This window comes from Mastigoproctus giganteus, chromosome 3 (genome assembly GCF_048544385.1).
Source record: "Mastigoproctus giganteus isolate SK-2022 chromosome 3, ASM4854438v1, whole genome shotgun sequence".
Lineage (NCBI taxonomy): Eukaryota > Metazoa > Arthropoda > Arachnida > Uropygi > Thelyphonidae > Mastigoproctus > Mastigoproctus giganteus.
Window position 1 is genome coordinate 224,304,458 of NC_143577.1, and position 18,482 is coordinate 224,322,939.

Here is an 18,482-nt window from a genome sequence, read left to right on the forward strand (position 1 = left end):
ATATCATAACTAAACTCACTTCCTTGTATACACTTTTTTGATAATTATCATTATTTCGAAATATTATTATTAAAATAAATGATCATGGATTTGTGGTTGAAAAAAGGAACTTTAAAACAAGAAGCGAGTACTTCTAGTATTGCAGTTGCAGTCAATGAAAATGAGCGGTCAATGAAAAGTGAGGACGAACCACCGCAACCTTTCGTTCCCCAAAAATCTGAAGTGAAAAAACAGTAACCAACTAATAAAAGACCAAAACGAAAGTATGATGACAGTTATTTGAATTTCGGCTTTACAGGTGTTGGAAATAAAGATGCTCCTGATGCACAGTATGTTGTATGTAATAAAATATTCGCCAACAGTTCTTTGGCTCCTGCTAAACTTGTATTTCGTAAGTGTTCCATAAATATATTGTAAAATGAAAAGTGTACCTAAAAAAGTTTGGGAAACGCTGGACTACATGATAGGTTGATGTGGACAGGTTGTACAGGTGACCCCCGCTTAACGCTGATAATTTGTTCTGGAAAAACAAAGCGCTAAGTGAATCCGCGCTAAGCGAGCACCGCATTCCCACAAGGTAACATATGTATTTGTGAGTTGCGGTCAGTGCCATAGGATATTTCCTAATCAATAATAAACGGTAGTGAAAAGATGCACAAATGTCGGCCAAAATATTTAATATTCAAATATTTGTTTGTATAAAATATTCTGCATTACCTACGTATATAATTGTATGGTAATTACGTATCAAAAGTAAACTTAAATTCCAATTGATTTAATTTAATTGATGAATTTAATCATGAAAAATATGTCGATTTTGGGTTGAACTTTGGCCCTCTTCCAAATAAACTAAAAGGGGTATTAATTTTAAATCCCCCGCAGCGTTACCACCCAATAGTAAAGTCAACCGATCCTTTGCCGCTTTGAAACCTGGCATGTTTTTTCTTCTTTCAATATGAAACTTCTTTTAGGCATTCATTTCCACAAAAGTCCTGCTTCATCTATGTTAAAAACTTGTTGAGAAGTATAACACATAATACCCCTCTTCAATAATTTTAACAAGTTCTTTTTTGAAAGTTTCGGCTCCTTGATCTGCACTAGCAGCTTCTCCCTGGATTTTAAATCTATTCAGCCGGCCCTTACCAGTTTCAAATGGTTCCACTTTTTTTTTTTTTTTTTTTAGGTGAGTTTTCTTCAGATCATCATATTGGCTAATCTCTTTCTCTCTCTCTCTCTTTTTTTTTTTTTTTTTTTTTTAATATTTAACTTAACTGAATTCTGCATTGGAATATTATCTTCAATAAAATTAGTTAGTCTTTCCATTTCAATCCTAATAGCCGGCCTAGTCCTAGTTGCTTGCAGTGGAACAGCTATCTTTCCCACTGCTAAAATTAATTCTTTATTTTTTTTATAATTGTTCTTACAGTTAAACTTGCAAGTCCTAAATTATGGCACACATCCGCTTGTCGTTGACCGGAATCGATTCGCTTCAAAACGTCTAATTTAATTTTCAAATTCAGTCTTTTTCTTACATTTATAGTCTTCGTACTGCACCCAGATGTTGTTGCTTTTTCATTCTTATCGGCCATTATTAACTCTTCGAAAATGTAACTACATTGGTTGCATTAATTATGATACAATGTTCAAGTAAATTGTCCGTTACGCACGATGTCTAATACTGTACTGAGTGATGACTAGACTTCGGATAAATGCATATAACGCAAACATTACAAGCAATATTCTTGATCATTTTTTAAAATGTTGAGCTTGAAACTATGTAACAAGTCACTGTACTGCAATTAAATTAGCGTGCGAGAAAATTTCGCTGAGCGTGGGAAATGTTTTAATGCTGTTTTGCTATTCATTTTCAAGCTATTGACTCCATCAAATGAAACAATTTCGTTAAATATGTCAAAAATGCAATCTGTAAAAGAGCGTTATAGTGATCTGTGACAGCGTTATAGTCAGATACGGGTTATAATATAAGAACAGCATTATAGCAAATCAGCGTAAAGCGAACCACATTATAACGGGGTCCTGCTATAGTTGTTTGTAAAAATACATCCTCAAGTACTGTCACTGGAGAAACCATAATATCTCCTGACAATGGACTGCAAAGTTAACACAGAGAAGTGTTATATTTAAGTTGCTTCAAATATTGCAATAAACTGTGTTTGAAACATTCTTCCTTTTATTAATAATATTATAATATATTGGTCTCATGCACCTTTTATTTAGGAATTAATATCCAAGTAACATAAGTTCTGTTTCCAAACTGAAGTTTTCTTGTGATCTGCTGCTTGGCTGCTTGTTTATGTTCAGTATATCCATTCACTTCTTAATTCAGGGTTGCTAATAGGGCTACCTGCTGTGTGATGATTTCAAAAGGTTCTTGGTCTTTTAAAAATTCTTGTCTTGGCCTTCTTTTACACTGAAAAAAATTCTCATATAAGTCTGGGCTTTAAAGGTCACCTCCCCATTGACCAAGTCAAGTTTTTTATACTGTTTATTCATTTCACTGTGAAAGCAATAAATATTTTGTTTTAATTCTCATTCTTTAGTGTATAATCCTGAAATTTTAAATATTTTATGTCACATCAAAAGCCCAATTACAATACAGTCAGTCCTCGTATAGCACGAAAGTTGTGTTCCTAGAAACCCTCGTGCAATGCAAAATCGTGCAATATGAACAACAGGCCCTATGGGAAATATAGGGTTAGGTGCCGACCACCCAAGATTGAACACACATTTGTAACCAAAACATTACCAAACACAATAAATAATCATAATAAAATACTTACGTATTTTATATTATGCTTTATATTTTATTATACTTACATATAATAAAATACTTTATTACAACTATTACGTAATAAAATACATGTATTGCTAATGCTTTTGCTTCTATCGTAAGCAAACTTTGTTTTTTATTTGATTTTCTATCCAAACAGATGACAGCCGTTCCATCTCTTCCAATTCTTTGTGTCTTTATCTAATGGATTTTAATTACACTTTGAGTTGTTCCTGCTATGAAATTTGTTTTTATTTTCTCTGCATTCTTTGTAATTCTCGGCATTGCCTCATTTAGGTCTGTAGCACATGCAATATCACATGGTCTTTCATTTCACTCAAAGCGTTTCACAATTTCATATTTTTTCTCTATCGACAGAGGCAGACTGGCCATAAGCCTTGCCAGGGAAACCCCGGTTGGCCGGAGGCCGGTGTGATTTTGGCCATAAACGCTTGTATGAGGCGACTATAAATTTTCCCGGGTAAGAATTTTTGACTCAGTCCGCCTCTGTTTATCGATATTGCTTTTCTTTTTCTCTCAGAATCTGTAGTGTCTTCACCAGGATGCTTCCTTTTCACACCTTTTAAGTATTTCACTCATTTTTAGGGAATAAAGCACAATTACAAAATGAGGAGGCACGCTCGAAAGACATAAACAAAACTGCGTGCGTGTAGCAACTGAATAAACAACACCGTAAAGGCAGAGATACACTATTAACACCTCACATTTTACTAACGCACATTTCTAGGGGTTACTACCATAAAACAATAAAAACAATTTCCAGTTGCGTTTCTGCTAGTGGAATCTGTTATAAACTGGTAGTAAACCCGATCTAATTGCATTTGTGATTATGCCGATAGCTGGAATTGTGTGGATTTTTACGTTATTATGGTGAAATGTGTTTCCCCTTCACTGATATAAGAAACATAAATACATTTTCAGAATCTTCTCTTCATTCCTATCGTGTTGCGTTCGGTTGGGGTGATTCTGCGTTCGACTGCTATTTCTTGTAAACACAAAGGCGAATCGTGCATAAGCGAATTCGGTTCGTGTTATATAAGATATCGTTCCCCTATTTATAAATCGTGTATGATCGAATTCGTGTAATGTAAACACGTGTTATACGAGGACTGACTGTACCGTTTTTTATATGACATTTAACTTGCCAAAATTTTAGAAAGTAGCGAACATTCTTCATATTTTCCTAGCATAAATGTTTATTTAAGCTTTTCAAGTTAAGAGCTCATTAAAAATTGATAAATGCATCATAATTTGTGTCTGATAGTTTTTAATTATAATAAATATGTTTAAACAAACTTTGAAAGAACCACTGTATTCCATTTTATTACTCTTTCTATGTGACAGTTTGTAAAGATTTTGACCAGTTAAATTCTTTATGGATTTTCAGTAACTTTTCAAGTAAAGTTATCAAAACGTTTAAACAGTTTTTGACTTTTGCCATTTATCTAGTGTTTGTATATAAAGAGGTCACAATTCTTCAATGATTCCTTCAATTTTTGTATGAAGATAGGGGAAGGAAACAAGTTTTCTTAGACTTTAGTCGATCAAATTGCAGAAACTCATACCCACAATGTTAGCAACCAGAACACTGCCAATCAAAATGCTGGATGATCAAATGACAAACATGTTAAAATGCTGACACACTGAATTGCTGAATAGTGAGAACCTAAAAAAACTTTACTCAACTTTACTAAAAAAACTTTACTCAAAACACCAAAATGTTTGATATGCTAAACACTGTCAAAACATCAACATAAAAATGCCAAAAGTTTCAGTGTTGGCTCTTTGCAATAGCAACATGAGTGGAGAAGATAATTACAGGAGAAGATAGAAACATGTTTTTGCCATGTTTCACTTACATGTCAAAAACATCAATTGGTCAGAATACTGACTGGTCAAAATGCCATTAGAAATGCTGACAGTCTACAACAGGTTAAAATACCAACCAATTGGTCCATGAGGATCTTTTAGATTATCTCAACTTATTAGTAAATCCAGTGGTTCATTATCCTGTGGTACAGGTAGCGTGCTATCTGCACCACATGGGAGGACAAAGGAAAAGTAGAAAAATAAGAAAGCTACAAAATAAGTTCACCACATCCAGCTTTGTAATGTTATATCACTTGAAGCCCAGAGAAATCTCTCACTACCCCTCCATTTTCTTCAGAAGGGCACACTGTGGAAATCATGATGATTTGGATGTATAACCACCTGAATATTATCTTTATTACATGTTTATCTTTTACATAAGCACAATGACATAGCACACCTGAATACTTTTATTATATTTGTATGACACAGTCACCTTCCAAAAAGGACAATTATAATTACCTCTTCAAGGCATTAAGTAGTTTTCTTAAAACCCCTGAGGTTTCTTGGTAACTGTACTGTTAGTGAGGCTGTGGTGTATATTGTAGTGTTGCAAAGGAAAGGTAGTTACAGCAAATCTGTAGGGCAATTTAAAATGAGCAGAATGGGAAGAATAGTTGGACAATCAGAAGTGACTTGTTAACATAGGGGCGCCTCCGTAGCCAGGTGGGAAGGAGCAGCAGTGCGTAGCACACGCTACTTGATTAGACCGGGGTTCGAGCCCGTCACCACCAAATACGGAGGATGCGGAAAGGTCAAGGAATGACCACCGCATATCCCGGAGCAATATGGCCTTAGTTGTTAATGCTCCTAAAAACCAAATAACTAACTAACTGTTAACATAGGTTGATCTTGGATGTCTCCATGATAACGCAGTTTTTGGACACTTTTAAAAGGTCAGCAGCAAGTTATTGGACTATCTGATTGGGATAACCCTATCTGTGCAATGAAGTTACTGATTATATTGCCACTGAAAGAGAATGTGGAAAGGGGTCTCCGTCAGGCCAGGAATCCCACAATGTCAGTTTCATGGGTGTTTTGTGATGTTTGGGGGGGGGGGGGAGGAAACAGTAATAAGGCAAGTGATATGATAAGGTTGCCACTTATTTTTATCCTATAAACAGTAGTAGATAACTTTTTTTTTTTTTTTAAATGATAAAGCTGTTTTAAGGATTGTGAAATCCTTATAAACTGTCTCCTACAAATAAAACAAATGAAAAATATTACATTAAAATAAAATAAATTAGCAATGAGGATAAAAAAAAGATCAAAAATTAATTGATTCTGCTATACTAGGATAAAAAAATAAACTCTTTTGGTTCACATATAATAATAATCACTTAATAATACATCCAGATTTTCATGATGAACGCTTAGATTTATCACCTCATGATATTGTAGAAAAAAGGAACACTATTATGTCATGAAATTGAAGTAGCAAATTAATGCTATAATTAAGGTTACACTTGACAAGGCATGATTCCACTACTTGAGTACTAAAATACCCTAATGTTAAAAATAATAGCTATATATTTATAGCAAAGTCACCTTGTGATAACTAATAAAATTCTTCAAAAATCTTTTCATCAGAAATTTTGTTTAAATTATTAATAACAAATACATTTTATGTAACTGCAGCACAATAGTTTGGTACTATAACCTGTTACCAACCGTCAGCATTTGAATAGTGGGGTTTTTAACAATTTGATGTTCTGACCTTTTTGGCATTTTCACAATTTTATGTGTGACCCTTTTAGAATTTTGGATTGTAGGCATTTTTAACTTGTAATAGTGTTATGAGATAGTTGGCAATTTGAATGTCACCATTTTGGTCTAGTATTTCATTATTTTGATTGTGAATAATTGGAACTAAAACCTTTCTAGACATCATGCATTTGTTATTGTTACTATTTGAATAAATATCTGTTGTCAGTGTGGTCAGAATTCTGTGTTGATTCCTTAAATTTCTATAAACCAAGATTTAATTAAAAATATATATATACAGTTTTAGACCATGCATTTGATTATTATAAATATAATATTTCCCCATTTTGTTTTTATATTTTCAGACCTGTGATCAGTTCCTATTCTTGGGTACATTTTCTGGTGAACTCAAAGTATATAATATGCACACAGGAAGTGTAAGTATTCTTTTTGTGTACAGGGAGAGAGGTTGGGGGAGGAGATTTTGGAAAAGTGATCTTAGGAAAAAGAATAATTATAATTCTTTTTTACTTTTTTTTTATTTTTATTTTTTTATTTGAACATACCAGCTTATTTAATAAATTACCTTCCTCGTTATGTATGATTGGAATTTCAAAAAGGGATCTATTTTAGAAATTCAGTCTCCTCTAGAAAGTTTAAGACATGTTCATTTGTGAAATGAGAAAATAACATTGTGACAAAAAGCTTATAGTAAAATAGATATAGGGCATGATTTGGTTATATTAATTATATGGAAAATTCATGACTGCATGTGCAACTCTTGAATTGACAACTCACTGAAATATTCTTAAAAAATATTGAAAAAAGCTAGAGATGACCTATGAAAGCTTCCCTTTGAACTAGCTGTTAGAAGGAATGCAATAATTAATAATGGATAATGGCATTTCAGCTAAGATTTCTCAATTCGTGGCATCCAAATTCTTATATAATAGTATTGTTACTCATTAGGATATGTCAAAAGTTGTCATGCAGAATGATTTTTATTATCTTTTTAAAATAACAACATGCTTCTGAACAGTAACCTCCAATTTAGGATAGTAATTGTCACATCACCTATTTCAAAAATTAGTGTTTCAATATTTACACTGACACAAGGGACTTTTCAGAGGCCTTTTTTTTAGGAAAGGTGAATCTTAATCCCAGGCAGAAGTTCAGTTTTCCCTAGGCTTTTTTAATCCCATAAATAGACACAACAGCCTTAGAAAACACACATTTTACTGACCTCATAGTTCATAGTAGAACAATGGCTTCTTGAAAGCTCACTGCCCAAAAATCACATCAGGTTCAGGCTATCAGGAAGTCCAGTTAATGAAAAAGTAATTGTTCATTTATAATTATATTATGAAGTTCAGGTCAGAATAAATGAAGTTTTTTTTATTGATTTTCTTTAAAATACAAAAGTGCTTATTTTAGCCTTTCTTAACACTTTTACTGCATGAAGTTTTCATATATACTGATGTTAGCTTTTGGATCGTTGTATGCCCCAACAATGTCCAAATTTGCATAAATAATTGTTTTAATCATCCTTGTCTGATGGCTAAGGAAAATTATTATGTAGTTCACAATCCCTTTGCTCCTAGGTATGCTCTATAATAGCTTCTCAACCTCTAGGTCGTAGAGGATTTTACAGTGATTTAAACAGCTAAAGGAAAAGGCTGTATCTGAAAGAGGAAGGGAAGTCTGGATTGTCCCTGTGTCATTGAAGGAGTAGCAACATGTAAGAGAAGTCTTTCAGCTTTAGCAGGAAACACTTACAGAAATAGCTGAGTCGAATATGCCTCAAAGAATAGTTTGGAATATTCTCCAGAAGTATTTAAATTACTTTCAAAAGTATATAAACTGCAGTTAGTAATGGTGTTAAAATCGATTGGCAAATCATAAGTGATATGAATTTTGCTGTGGCATTCAACAGAAAAGTGACAGAGAGTGAAATCAAGCTTTTTCTGTGATTAAACAATTTTTCACTTCAGCAGGAAAGTCAATTACACCAGCATTCAAGTGTGGAGGACATTGAAAATCACCACCAAATTGTTGCACATAAGTGGGATTCCCCATGAATAAATGTTTCGTGACATTTTACATCAGAAAATTCAGTTTTTTTTTTTTTTTTTGGGAAATAAATGATCGATGGGTACCTGGAAATATTAATTATAATTGGCTTATGCCTCAATTTCATGAAGATTGTGCTGATTTTATCTTCCAATAGGATGATGCAGCTTCTCACTCTCAATAACATGTTACCTCAGAATGGGATGAGGTATCAAAGATGATGATGTGTGAAGTTCCTGTTCCCCCATATCTCTAGATCCAACACTGTGACTTATTTTTGTGGTGGGCTATGCATATGCATAGGATGCCTTGTTTATTCTACCATTGATAGTAAGCATTCCTGAACTGAAACACTGGATCACTAAGGTAGTCAATTACTGCATTCCATTCCATTTTCCATTTATTTGTACACATTATTATATATATATATATATATATATATATATATATATATATATATATATATATATATATATACATACAATACTTACAAAAAGATATATATACAATTTTATATATATTAACATTCTTGTTACACATATACAGGGTGTCTCAGAAATACACGGCATAACTTCAGGAATGAGTTCTTCACATGTAGACAAAAATATTTTATATCAACATAGTTCCGGATTGGTTCCCGAGTTATTAACCGGAATGTCTTATATCTCCCGCAGGTGATTTCTTTCATCACAAGGTACTGACAGAATCTGGTGGTTTCCATTCCGACCATGTACTCAAATCAGGAGCAAGCAGATATGCACTTTATGTACGGTTTGGTGGACGGTAATGCTTTGGAGGCTCGTCCTTTGTACCATGAAAGGTTCCCAGAACGAAGATGTCCAGGCAGGAAAACGTTTGAAGGTATCCATCGCTGCCTTTGTGAACATGGGACCTTTACACCTCATGCTGCTGACAGAGGACAACCAAGATCTACGACTCCTGAAGTAGAGGAGGAGATTTTGGATGTTGTGCATGCCACTCCTGAAATCAGCACACGCTGAACAGCAATGCAAACCGGCTGTTCAACGTTCGACTGTTTGGAGAGTGTTGTGAGAAAACAAACTGTATACTGTATCCTTACTATCTGCAATGGGTACAGGCCTTGTCACCAGCAGATTACCCTGTGCGAGCAATGTTCTGCCAGTGGTTCTTGCAGCAGTGTGGTACGACTCCTCACTTTCCTGCCTTAGTGATATTCACAGATGAAGCAGAGTTCACACAAGATGGAATCCAAAACTTTCACAATTAGCATGTATGGACTGAGGAAAAATCCACATTCAGTTCTTCCATCACATCACCAACAGCGGTTCAGCATCAACATCTGGGTGGGTGTTTTTGGTGCTAAGTTATTTGGGCCTCATGTACTTCCAAACAAACTCACAGGGTAGGCATACAGAAACTTTCTGGAAAACAACAGGACGACATGCCACTGATCATTCATCAACAAGCACACTTCATGCATGATGGCGCTCCCGCACATTTCAGCCACCTAGCCCGCAATTATCTGAATTGAAGGTTTACTGGTCAGTGGATAGGTGGACCAACTGCCTGGCCTCCACACTCACTGATTTAAACCCACTAGATTTCTTCTTGCGGTGCCATTTAAAGTCATTGATGTATTCAACTCCAGTAGCTGATGTGGAAACTCTCTGCAATCGAATTGTGGCAGGTTGTGAGACAATACTAAACATGCCAGGAATTTGGCATCGTCTGTGCGAGTCCATGAGACGTCAATGTGAGGCCTGTATTCAGGCAGAAGCTGGACATTTTGAACAATTACCATAAGGTGATGTGAACAGTTAAGTGTCATAGACAGACCTTCAAAACTCGGAAACCAAGCATTTCTGGAACTATGTTGATATAAAATATTTTTATTGTCTACATATGAGGAACTCATTCCTGAAGTTATGCCATGTATTTTTGAGACACCCTGTATAAGACATTATATTATATTTGATCTCCTGGTGCACTGTGTACATGTATCCCAGAGTCAAGGGTGGCTCCTAGGCAAAAGCGCATCTCCACCTGGTTCATAAATTTTGGCGTAGAACCTCAACAAATCTAGCCTAAAAACGTGCGAGATATTTTACCACTGCCAATATAAGACAGCTGCTGCCCGGTGCCCTTCTCTAAGCCTGGGTTTACATTATGTATTTGTGCCGAATGCAAAAGTCCCACACCCACCGGATGTAGTGCAATACCAGTGGGTGTCGACAAATGAATAACTAGTGGAGAACTTCCACAAATTATTCTCATTGCCACTGAGAAACAGTAATTATTATATTAAACATATATATACAATACTTTTTTTTAAATATGCTCAGAGTCTCTGAATTCCTGAGAACCAAGAAAACAATATATAACATACAATGGACAATTAACAACACTGTCTAGTCTGTCTGCTGGAACTTTCAAACCTGTTGACAAGCACAATGAGATAGCTACTAATTGATTCTCATAAACTTTGTGTTTCACAGAAACCAATCTTTACAGTAACAATTGACAAAAATCAACACAACATTAATTAACATAAATGAATGACACAATAACAGTCCATATAAATCAGCACAATAACAATTAACTTAAATCTTCTGTTTACACATAAACCTTTTTTCTTTTGGTCATTTGTGAAGTCAATTCCCAGAAAAAACTGAAGTTCTTAGCTGAGTCCTCAATATGAAAACTGATCTTGGGAAGGTTTGCAGAGCAGTAAAGTTATTATGGTCTTCAACTAAGATATTTACATTGTTCTCCAATAAGTTTGGACCTGCAGACATTAAATTTACTCTAGGTTGAGAGTACAATGGACAGTTCAGAAGTACATGAATCCACGTTTCATATTCCCCACATGTGCAGTACGGATCAGGCTCCAGGCCATGCTCAAATAACTTAGCCCGGAGGGACCCATGGCCTGTTAGCAGATAAGATTGTCATAGGAAGCCTAAACCACGAAATAACTCTAGGGGTTATTGAGAATTCTACTTGCACAATATACTTTCTTGTTACAAACCCAAATTCGCTCTCGTTCTATCTTTTTTGCCAGACAACAGTAAATTCCTTCCAAAGCCTTTTGCTCTCCCTTTTAAAGTCACTGGCTAGGTCAGTCATAATTCCAAGCATTGTCTTAGACTGTCCTTTTTTTAGGTAGTAAATCAAACCCCGAAAAGCAATATATAAATCTACAGGAATTGTACCACCAAGTATTTGGAGTGCATTGTTTGAAACAGTCCTTGAAATATTATTGATCGTCAGAAGGACTGATCTTTGTGTGGAAATAAGTTTTTTTTTCTCAATTTCAGTTTGTAATTTGAGCAAGAGGAAGAATCACCTCGCATGTGCCTAGTCTCCAGATGCTGCAATTTGCAAAACTTAAGCCTTTCTTCATATGAGTACCCCTTTATTCCTCTCATCAGTCTTGTTACCCTTCTCTATACTCGTTCTAGAAACTCTACATCCTTCCTAAAATGAGGCTTCCAGACCTGTACGCAGTACTCAAGGTGTGGCCTGACCATTGCCTTATACAAGGGGATAATCACCACCTTATCCTTGCTAGCAAAATTCCTGTATATCATTGACAAGACCCCATGGCCTACTCTGGCAGTCGGGGCGCCTCCGTAGCCAGGTGGGAAGGGGCAGTAGTGCGTATCACATGCTTCTTGATTAGACCGGGGTTCGAGCCCGTCACCACCAAATACGGAAGATGCGGAAAGGTCAGGGAATGACCACCGCATATCCCGGAGCAATATGGCCTTAGTTGCTAATGCTCCTAAAAACCAAAACAACAACAACAACTCTGGCAGTCTGTCTGCATTGCTCAGAAACTGTAGCATGGCTCATATCAAGGACCTGTGTGGTCAATAGAAAAATTTCAGCAAATCTTTATCCATCTTTTTATGTCTCAGCAATAATAAATGCCAACTTTCATTTCTATAATTTTCCAAAACTATTTACATGTGTTTGGAGGGGAAAGGGGAGAAGAGAGAGAGAGAGAGAGAGAGAGAGAGAGAGAGAGAGAGAGAGAGAGAGAGAGAGAGAGAGAGAGTTAGTTTAGTGATCTACTTTTCATAAAGTTTTTCACAATTTTATTTTTGCATTTAAACTTTTTTTTTTTATCTTTAGGAAGAAGCTACATATGCTTGCCATGAATCAGAAGTGACCCATTGCGAATCATCAAGGGTATGTTTCTTGGTTCTCTTTTAGATTTGATCCTTGTCCATTGAGGTTTAATTTTAGTGACTGTTTTTTTGTTATGTGCATGCATTAAACATCAATGAGTGAAGAAAAAAATAAAAAAAAAAAAACACTAACAGTGCTGGAGTGCTAGAAAATAAATTTTGATATTTAAAAATTTCCTAATAAAAAAAAAAAAGTATGCTAGTAATAGACAGAAATATGTCTCTTTAGGATTTCACAGCGTATTGTTCCAAAATCTGATAATTTCTGTTTTTACAGAAAAGTTTTACAGATAGGACTGTGAATGAGGTTCCTCTAAGATTGCTCTTGACATAAAAGTCAGTTGAACAGTCCTTGGGAAGAGCAAAAAAGCACCAGGTAATTGCCACTGGAATTAAATTCAGGTTTTGGTTCTGTCCATATGTCAGGCAAGTTTATTAACCTGCAACTCTTTTCACTCAAAGAAGCAATTTGTTAGATTTTAGAAATTCTGAGCAACACTTTAAGCACTTGTTCTGCTCATGAAAAAAGTAGTACGCTAATGAACTAAATTTATTCTTTCCAATATATTTACATCAACAGATATATAAAACATCTTTATTCAGATTAAAAACAAAGAATATTTGAAGTGGAAAAATGTTGATTTGAATAATAATTATTTTTCAAAATTCATTAGACTTTGCCCTTTTCTAATCCAAATGTGTAGAGAAAAGACATTGATGAAAAAAGTATTCTGAGTTCCTGTGTTTATAGGCTTTGAATAAGGTAATCTTTGTGGTCCATATATACCTTGATAAATTAATTAAATATAGTTAACACCAACCATATTTTTGGGGAGGGAAAAAAGCCTGTTTTATTCTGAATAGCACATTATCTACCACAGTATACATCACTACATTTCCAGTGTTGAAACACTTTTCTAGAGAAAAGAACAGGAGGGCATAAGAGTCCTAAAAGGCTACAGCAGTTCTTGAACTTCCATCAGTTATATTTCCAGAAAAAGTGTCTTAAGTTAAAACTGATTATTCCCATAGAAACAATGCACTTGTAGTGCACCTTACAATTTTTGTAATTTAAGACTATCAGGCTATATATAATTGTGACTATAATTACTTTAGTAATCACTTTTCTCTTCACTGCTCTCTGCTACATATTTTTACAGTATGCATCCTCTGTGTTAATGTAGTGAGTATGCCATTTGTTTGGAGAATTCTGGATTCAAGCCCTGTGGGAGACAAAGAATTCTTAAAGACCTCTTTAGGATTAGAGCTTACTAATCTTAGGTGGAAAGAGTAGGGTGCCTCCCCCATTTTAGATTTATTCCTATTTTTTTGCCCTGCACAACATGCAGATCAACCAGTGTGCACACTCTTGTGCAGACGTCATACACCACTAGTTCCACTTGAACTAGTATGTTATGACCAAATGGCTCGAGAGCTTGCGGATTTGTTCCTCTGAGAGCAATACCATTAACAGAGATGGGAATCCGCATTCATCCCCTCTTCAAGGCAGTGGTTCTTGGATGGGATGAGCGGTTCTGCCTGGCACACTCCCGATCCATTTCTGGTTCCAGTGCACATGATGAGAATACTGCCCACGCTCCTGTAGAACCACATGCTGAGAACTGTGAGCCTGCTGATATTTAAGGATGTGCCATGTGATGAACCTCACTGTTGAAAAGGGAGGCAGATGCCTCTGAAAGCTACGGTGTTTTAGCACTTTTATCATCCTGTGTTTTATCTACATTGTTTTATTGTAAATAATTCTTTACAGTTTAAAATTTCATATTTTATTGTGCAGACAGTTACCTTTTTTATTAGTTTTATCCGGTGGAATTTTATCATTCTATTTATTTCGTTTATCTACATCATTATTTTAATATAACATAACACTATTTATAATTTTAATAACGATTGGTGTATGATTGTGCAGTTATTATGAATATGAATATTCCCAACCCCAGAGGCCTATTTGAAGATGTTATGACCAAATTAGTCTGCACTAAGGCGTCCCCAGCCAACCAGTCTCTAAAATGCCCATCATCTGGATACTGATCTTTCCTTTTATCTGCCATTTTTAGGTTGAAATAAATCAAAGGTGCCAAAAGCACATGTCCACAGAGTTAGAGATTAGCATTGGAATGCTTCAGGAAGCAGATTTATGAGGTGATATGTATTTCTTTGTGTGCGGGTCAGACTGTCGTAAATTAATTTTAAAAAGTTAAAAGTATTTTTGTGTTTGAACTATATTACAGTTCGGTTTTTTTTTTTTTTTTTCTCTCTCCCTCTTCTTCTCCTTCCTTATACTGCTTGAAATTTAATAAAGAAAAAGTGCAGGTGGACTGCTATAAGCGTGAGTCAGTTTTTAGAAGAAAACAATAGATGGTAGTAATGGTTTGCAAATGAGTCATTTAAAACTTTTGATAAGTTTATCACAAAAAACAAGTCAGAATCTTGCATCATTCTCCCTTTTTAACATTAATGATAATAAAAGTTTAGTAGAAAAGAAACAAACTATCTCAAACAATGGGTTTATGATGTCAGTGGTAATGGATAATCTTGTCATTGATACTATTCACAAAGGCTGTTAAAAGAAAAGAAGACAAGAATCAAAACCTCAGTATCATTATAACAGAAAAGAAATGTTTGGTTCTTTAGTAGGAGCAAAGTTGTATTTGTTACATGTTAAGATCAAACAACAACAAACAAATAGCAAGTCTTAGTAATAGTAAACAAGAATGCACCTGAACTTTAACACATTTCAGGTACATTTGAGTTTTAATTGAATTTTTTCTTTTATACTAAACAAAAGAAGAGGTAACCCTTCAGAAGTGTGGTATGCTCCGTTTTTCGGAATAAAATAGGTCCCCCCCCAATAACATGGTATTTAGTGTATTTAGTTAATTAAACAAGGATTCTAATTTTTAAATAAACTGAATTAATTTTAATATGTACTAAACATCCCAACATGCTATGCAGGCAAGCAAATTATGGCTAGCCATGAGCACATTCCTAAGTAGCTATTTAGAGGGTCGGAAGGATTCATGATATGATACAGCATCGCTAAAATTATACATAAAAACAATTAATTGAGCATATATCGGAAAAGATATCTGTACAGTGCAAAAATCAGCATTCTACCCGCATAGCAATTTCAGTTCCCTAGTAATAAATAATAAACAAGAATGGGTCTGAAATGTAGCACATTTCAGGTACATTCAATTTTTAATTGAATTTTTTTATTTTCTGCACTTAATAGAAGTGAAATATAAATAACTAATTTTCTTTTACCAATTACTAGTTGATTAAATAATAATATATAAAAGTAATTGAGCACACTTGCTCTGCACATATTGCACAACATAATGATCGCTCATCATTTTTAATGTTATAATCATGGCGCATGAAATATAACACATATCATGCTGCATGATTTAATGTGTTGCTGTTTGTTTAATAAATTACATAGCAACACAACTCAGATTATAATATTCTGTCAATACTTTCATAATATAATTTACTTATTTCTCCCTGAATTTTAATAACAATTGAAATATAATGCATTTCATGTTGCTGTTGTGATTAATGTAAGGGAACAGTAATAATTCATGATTTATAAATTTAGTAAACTGGTTGCAAGATGTACAACATATCATCATTTGGTATATTGTTCTTGCATTCCTAGTATTGTACTGTGATGTCAGTTGTCGCCCAGTGACCTGCCATTGAGCTCATAGAATGCACTGCTCCCTTTGCTCACCATGAACATCCACTTTGCGTAATCCTTTATAGTTCTGTTAACAGAAAGTGGTTTGACCTGTTCAAAAGTATTCTTTGTACACCTTAGCCACAGTGGGCCGTGAATCAACAAGACATGCTATTTCCGATATGGAGGCACCTGATGCACGAGCTCCCACAGTCATGCCCTTTTGAAACTCTGTGATATCTTCATTACATTCCATAACTACTACTTTATCACTTTGATTTGCATGACCATTTGCAAATACCACTGCTCTTATGTAAGAAGCCATTCAGCTTTTTATACTGTGAGCTATGCAGCATAGTCCATTACAGATGGGGTGGTCACAATTTGGTGACGCTGAATGTGCATAAAAGCTACTTGTTCACCAACACATTGCTTGTAAATTGTGAATAAATTTGGTAAATTTCTTTATGAAATTCAAATGTATAAATTCTGCCAATGGTTTAGTATCCATAAGAGTTCATATTACTACGTGTGTATAATATCATGCCAATCCTTGGCAAAATGCAGACCATGGTGATCATAAAACATAGAATTTAAAATTTGCCCTCATATCTGCCAGGCTTACGTGTAAAATACCATCTGTGATCTTGCTCATACTGTGATACTAAGCCAAATTTCTTAATCACTACCGATGGCCAAATTTATCTAGCCTCTCCATTATAATACACTTGAGTGTTTGTATCAAGTATATATTGTATTTTCATTACAACATATTTGACATATAATACTCATGCCCAATTATTTAGGATTTCATTCATCCATTTGTTTATAATAACTAGTCATAAGTCGATGCTGTGATCTCTATTTTCCATCGTGATTTTTCCAATTTTTATTTTTTTTGAATAAGCTAGTTTGGAACAATTTGAATTTGTTTGAATGTGTCAAATTTCTATAAAATTTGTGTAGAAATTAACCAAGCTCTCTGATTAAAATATTTATCAAGGACAAACAGAGGAACTGGATAATTCATTGGCAACGTTGGTAGTACCTATGACTTGTAGATTCTTTCAATATGTTGATTCTGCTCTTTCAATATTCAGTTGTGTGTACTACTTACTCAATGCTTGGGTTTTAGTGTCCATTAAGAGTTCATATTACTATTGTGTGTGTGGAAAGGCATGCCAATCCTTAGCAAAATACAGATCACAGTGATCATAAAACAAAGAATTTACAATTCATTCTTATCTGCCAGGCTTACATGTAAAATACTAGTTGCTAAGCCAAATTTCTTAATCACATGGAAACTGCAAACAAAAAAGCAGAAGTGAAAGACCTGTACACATGTGGTCTTTCATTTATTTTTTATTAAAATAAATTGCCTCTGTTAAATTTACAAATACATTTAATTCAAGAAAGGGTAACACTAATTGTATTACAGTAAACCATCAACTTTATGGACTTCAGTATAACGGACTTTGGATTTAAAATACAAAAAAAAAATGTCTTAAATCTAAACAGAATTTTTATCTAACACAGTTTAGTTCATGTTGCACACCTTGTGAAAGTTAAGCCTTACCAATATTTTTTAATTATTCTTACTATTTTACCAGCATTTCCTCTCTGACTATTAAGAAATAGTTAAAAACTATTCTATTCTGTTCTTTACTAAGAAATAGTTCAGTCTTGCTCATACTGTGATACTAAGCCAATTAAATCTTATATGTTTTTTATTATTTTATATTATTATATGGTTATTAGGATGGCAAGTTGCTTCTCACATCATCTGCCTGGAGGCGGCCTCTCTCAGCATTGTGGACATTTACAGACCTTTTTGAAATGAAGTAAGTTCTTAATACTTTAACTTTTTCTTATATGAGTTTTGAGTTGAATATGCTGTGTATTTTTTTAAACCATGTCTATGGAATATAATTTTTTTGTTATATTCCAAACAGACATTCTTTTGATGAAGATTACTATGTTGAGTTCAGTAAACAGTCCCAAGACAGGGTGATAGGTACAAAGTATGAAACTGCCCATGTAAGTATCTTACTTTTACTGTGATCCTTTTCATGTTAATAAGAAGTTCTTTCAGCTTAGTTATAATGTAATTTAAGTATTATTTAAATTTTAGTCATCTTCATTGCAGTTC

At 34.4% G+C, this 18,482-nt stretch overlaps 1 protein-coding gene across 2 annotated transcripts in view; it reads left to right on the forward strand.

The window, feature by feature from the left end:
* mahj (LisH and WD40 domain-containing protein mahjong) overlaps positions 1-18,482 on the forward strand; it is a 305,108-nt gene that overhangs the window by 233,466 nt on the left and 53,160 nt on the right. The window contains exons 29-32 of one of the 2 annotated variants that reach the window (XM_090369657.1): positions 6,751-6,822; positions 12,575-12,631; positions 18,092-18,174; positions 18,286-18,370. In XM_090369657.1, the coding sequence (XP_090225783.1) occupies positions 6,751-6,822; positions 12,575-12,631; positions 18,092-18,174; positions 18,286-18,370 (297 nt within the window). The remainder of the gene's footprint in view (positions 1-6,750; positions 6,823-12,574; positions 12,632-18,091; positions 18,175-18,285; positions 18,371-18,482) is intronic. The other variant, XM_090369658.1, reaches the window with a different exon arrangement.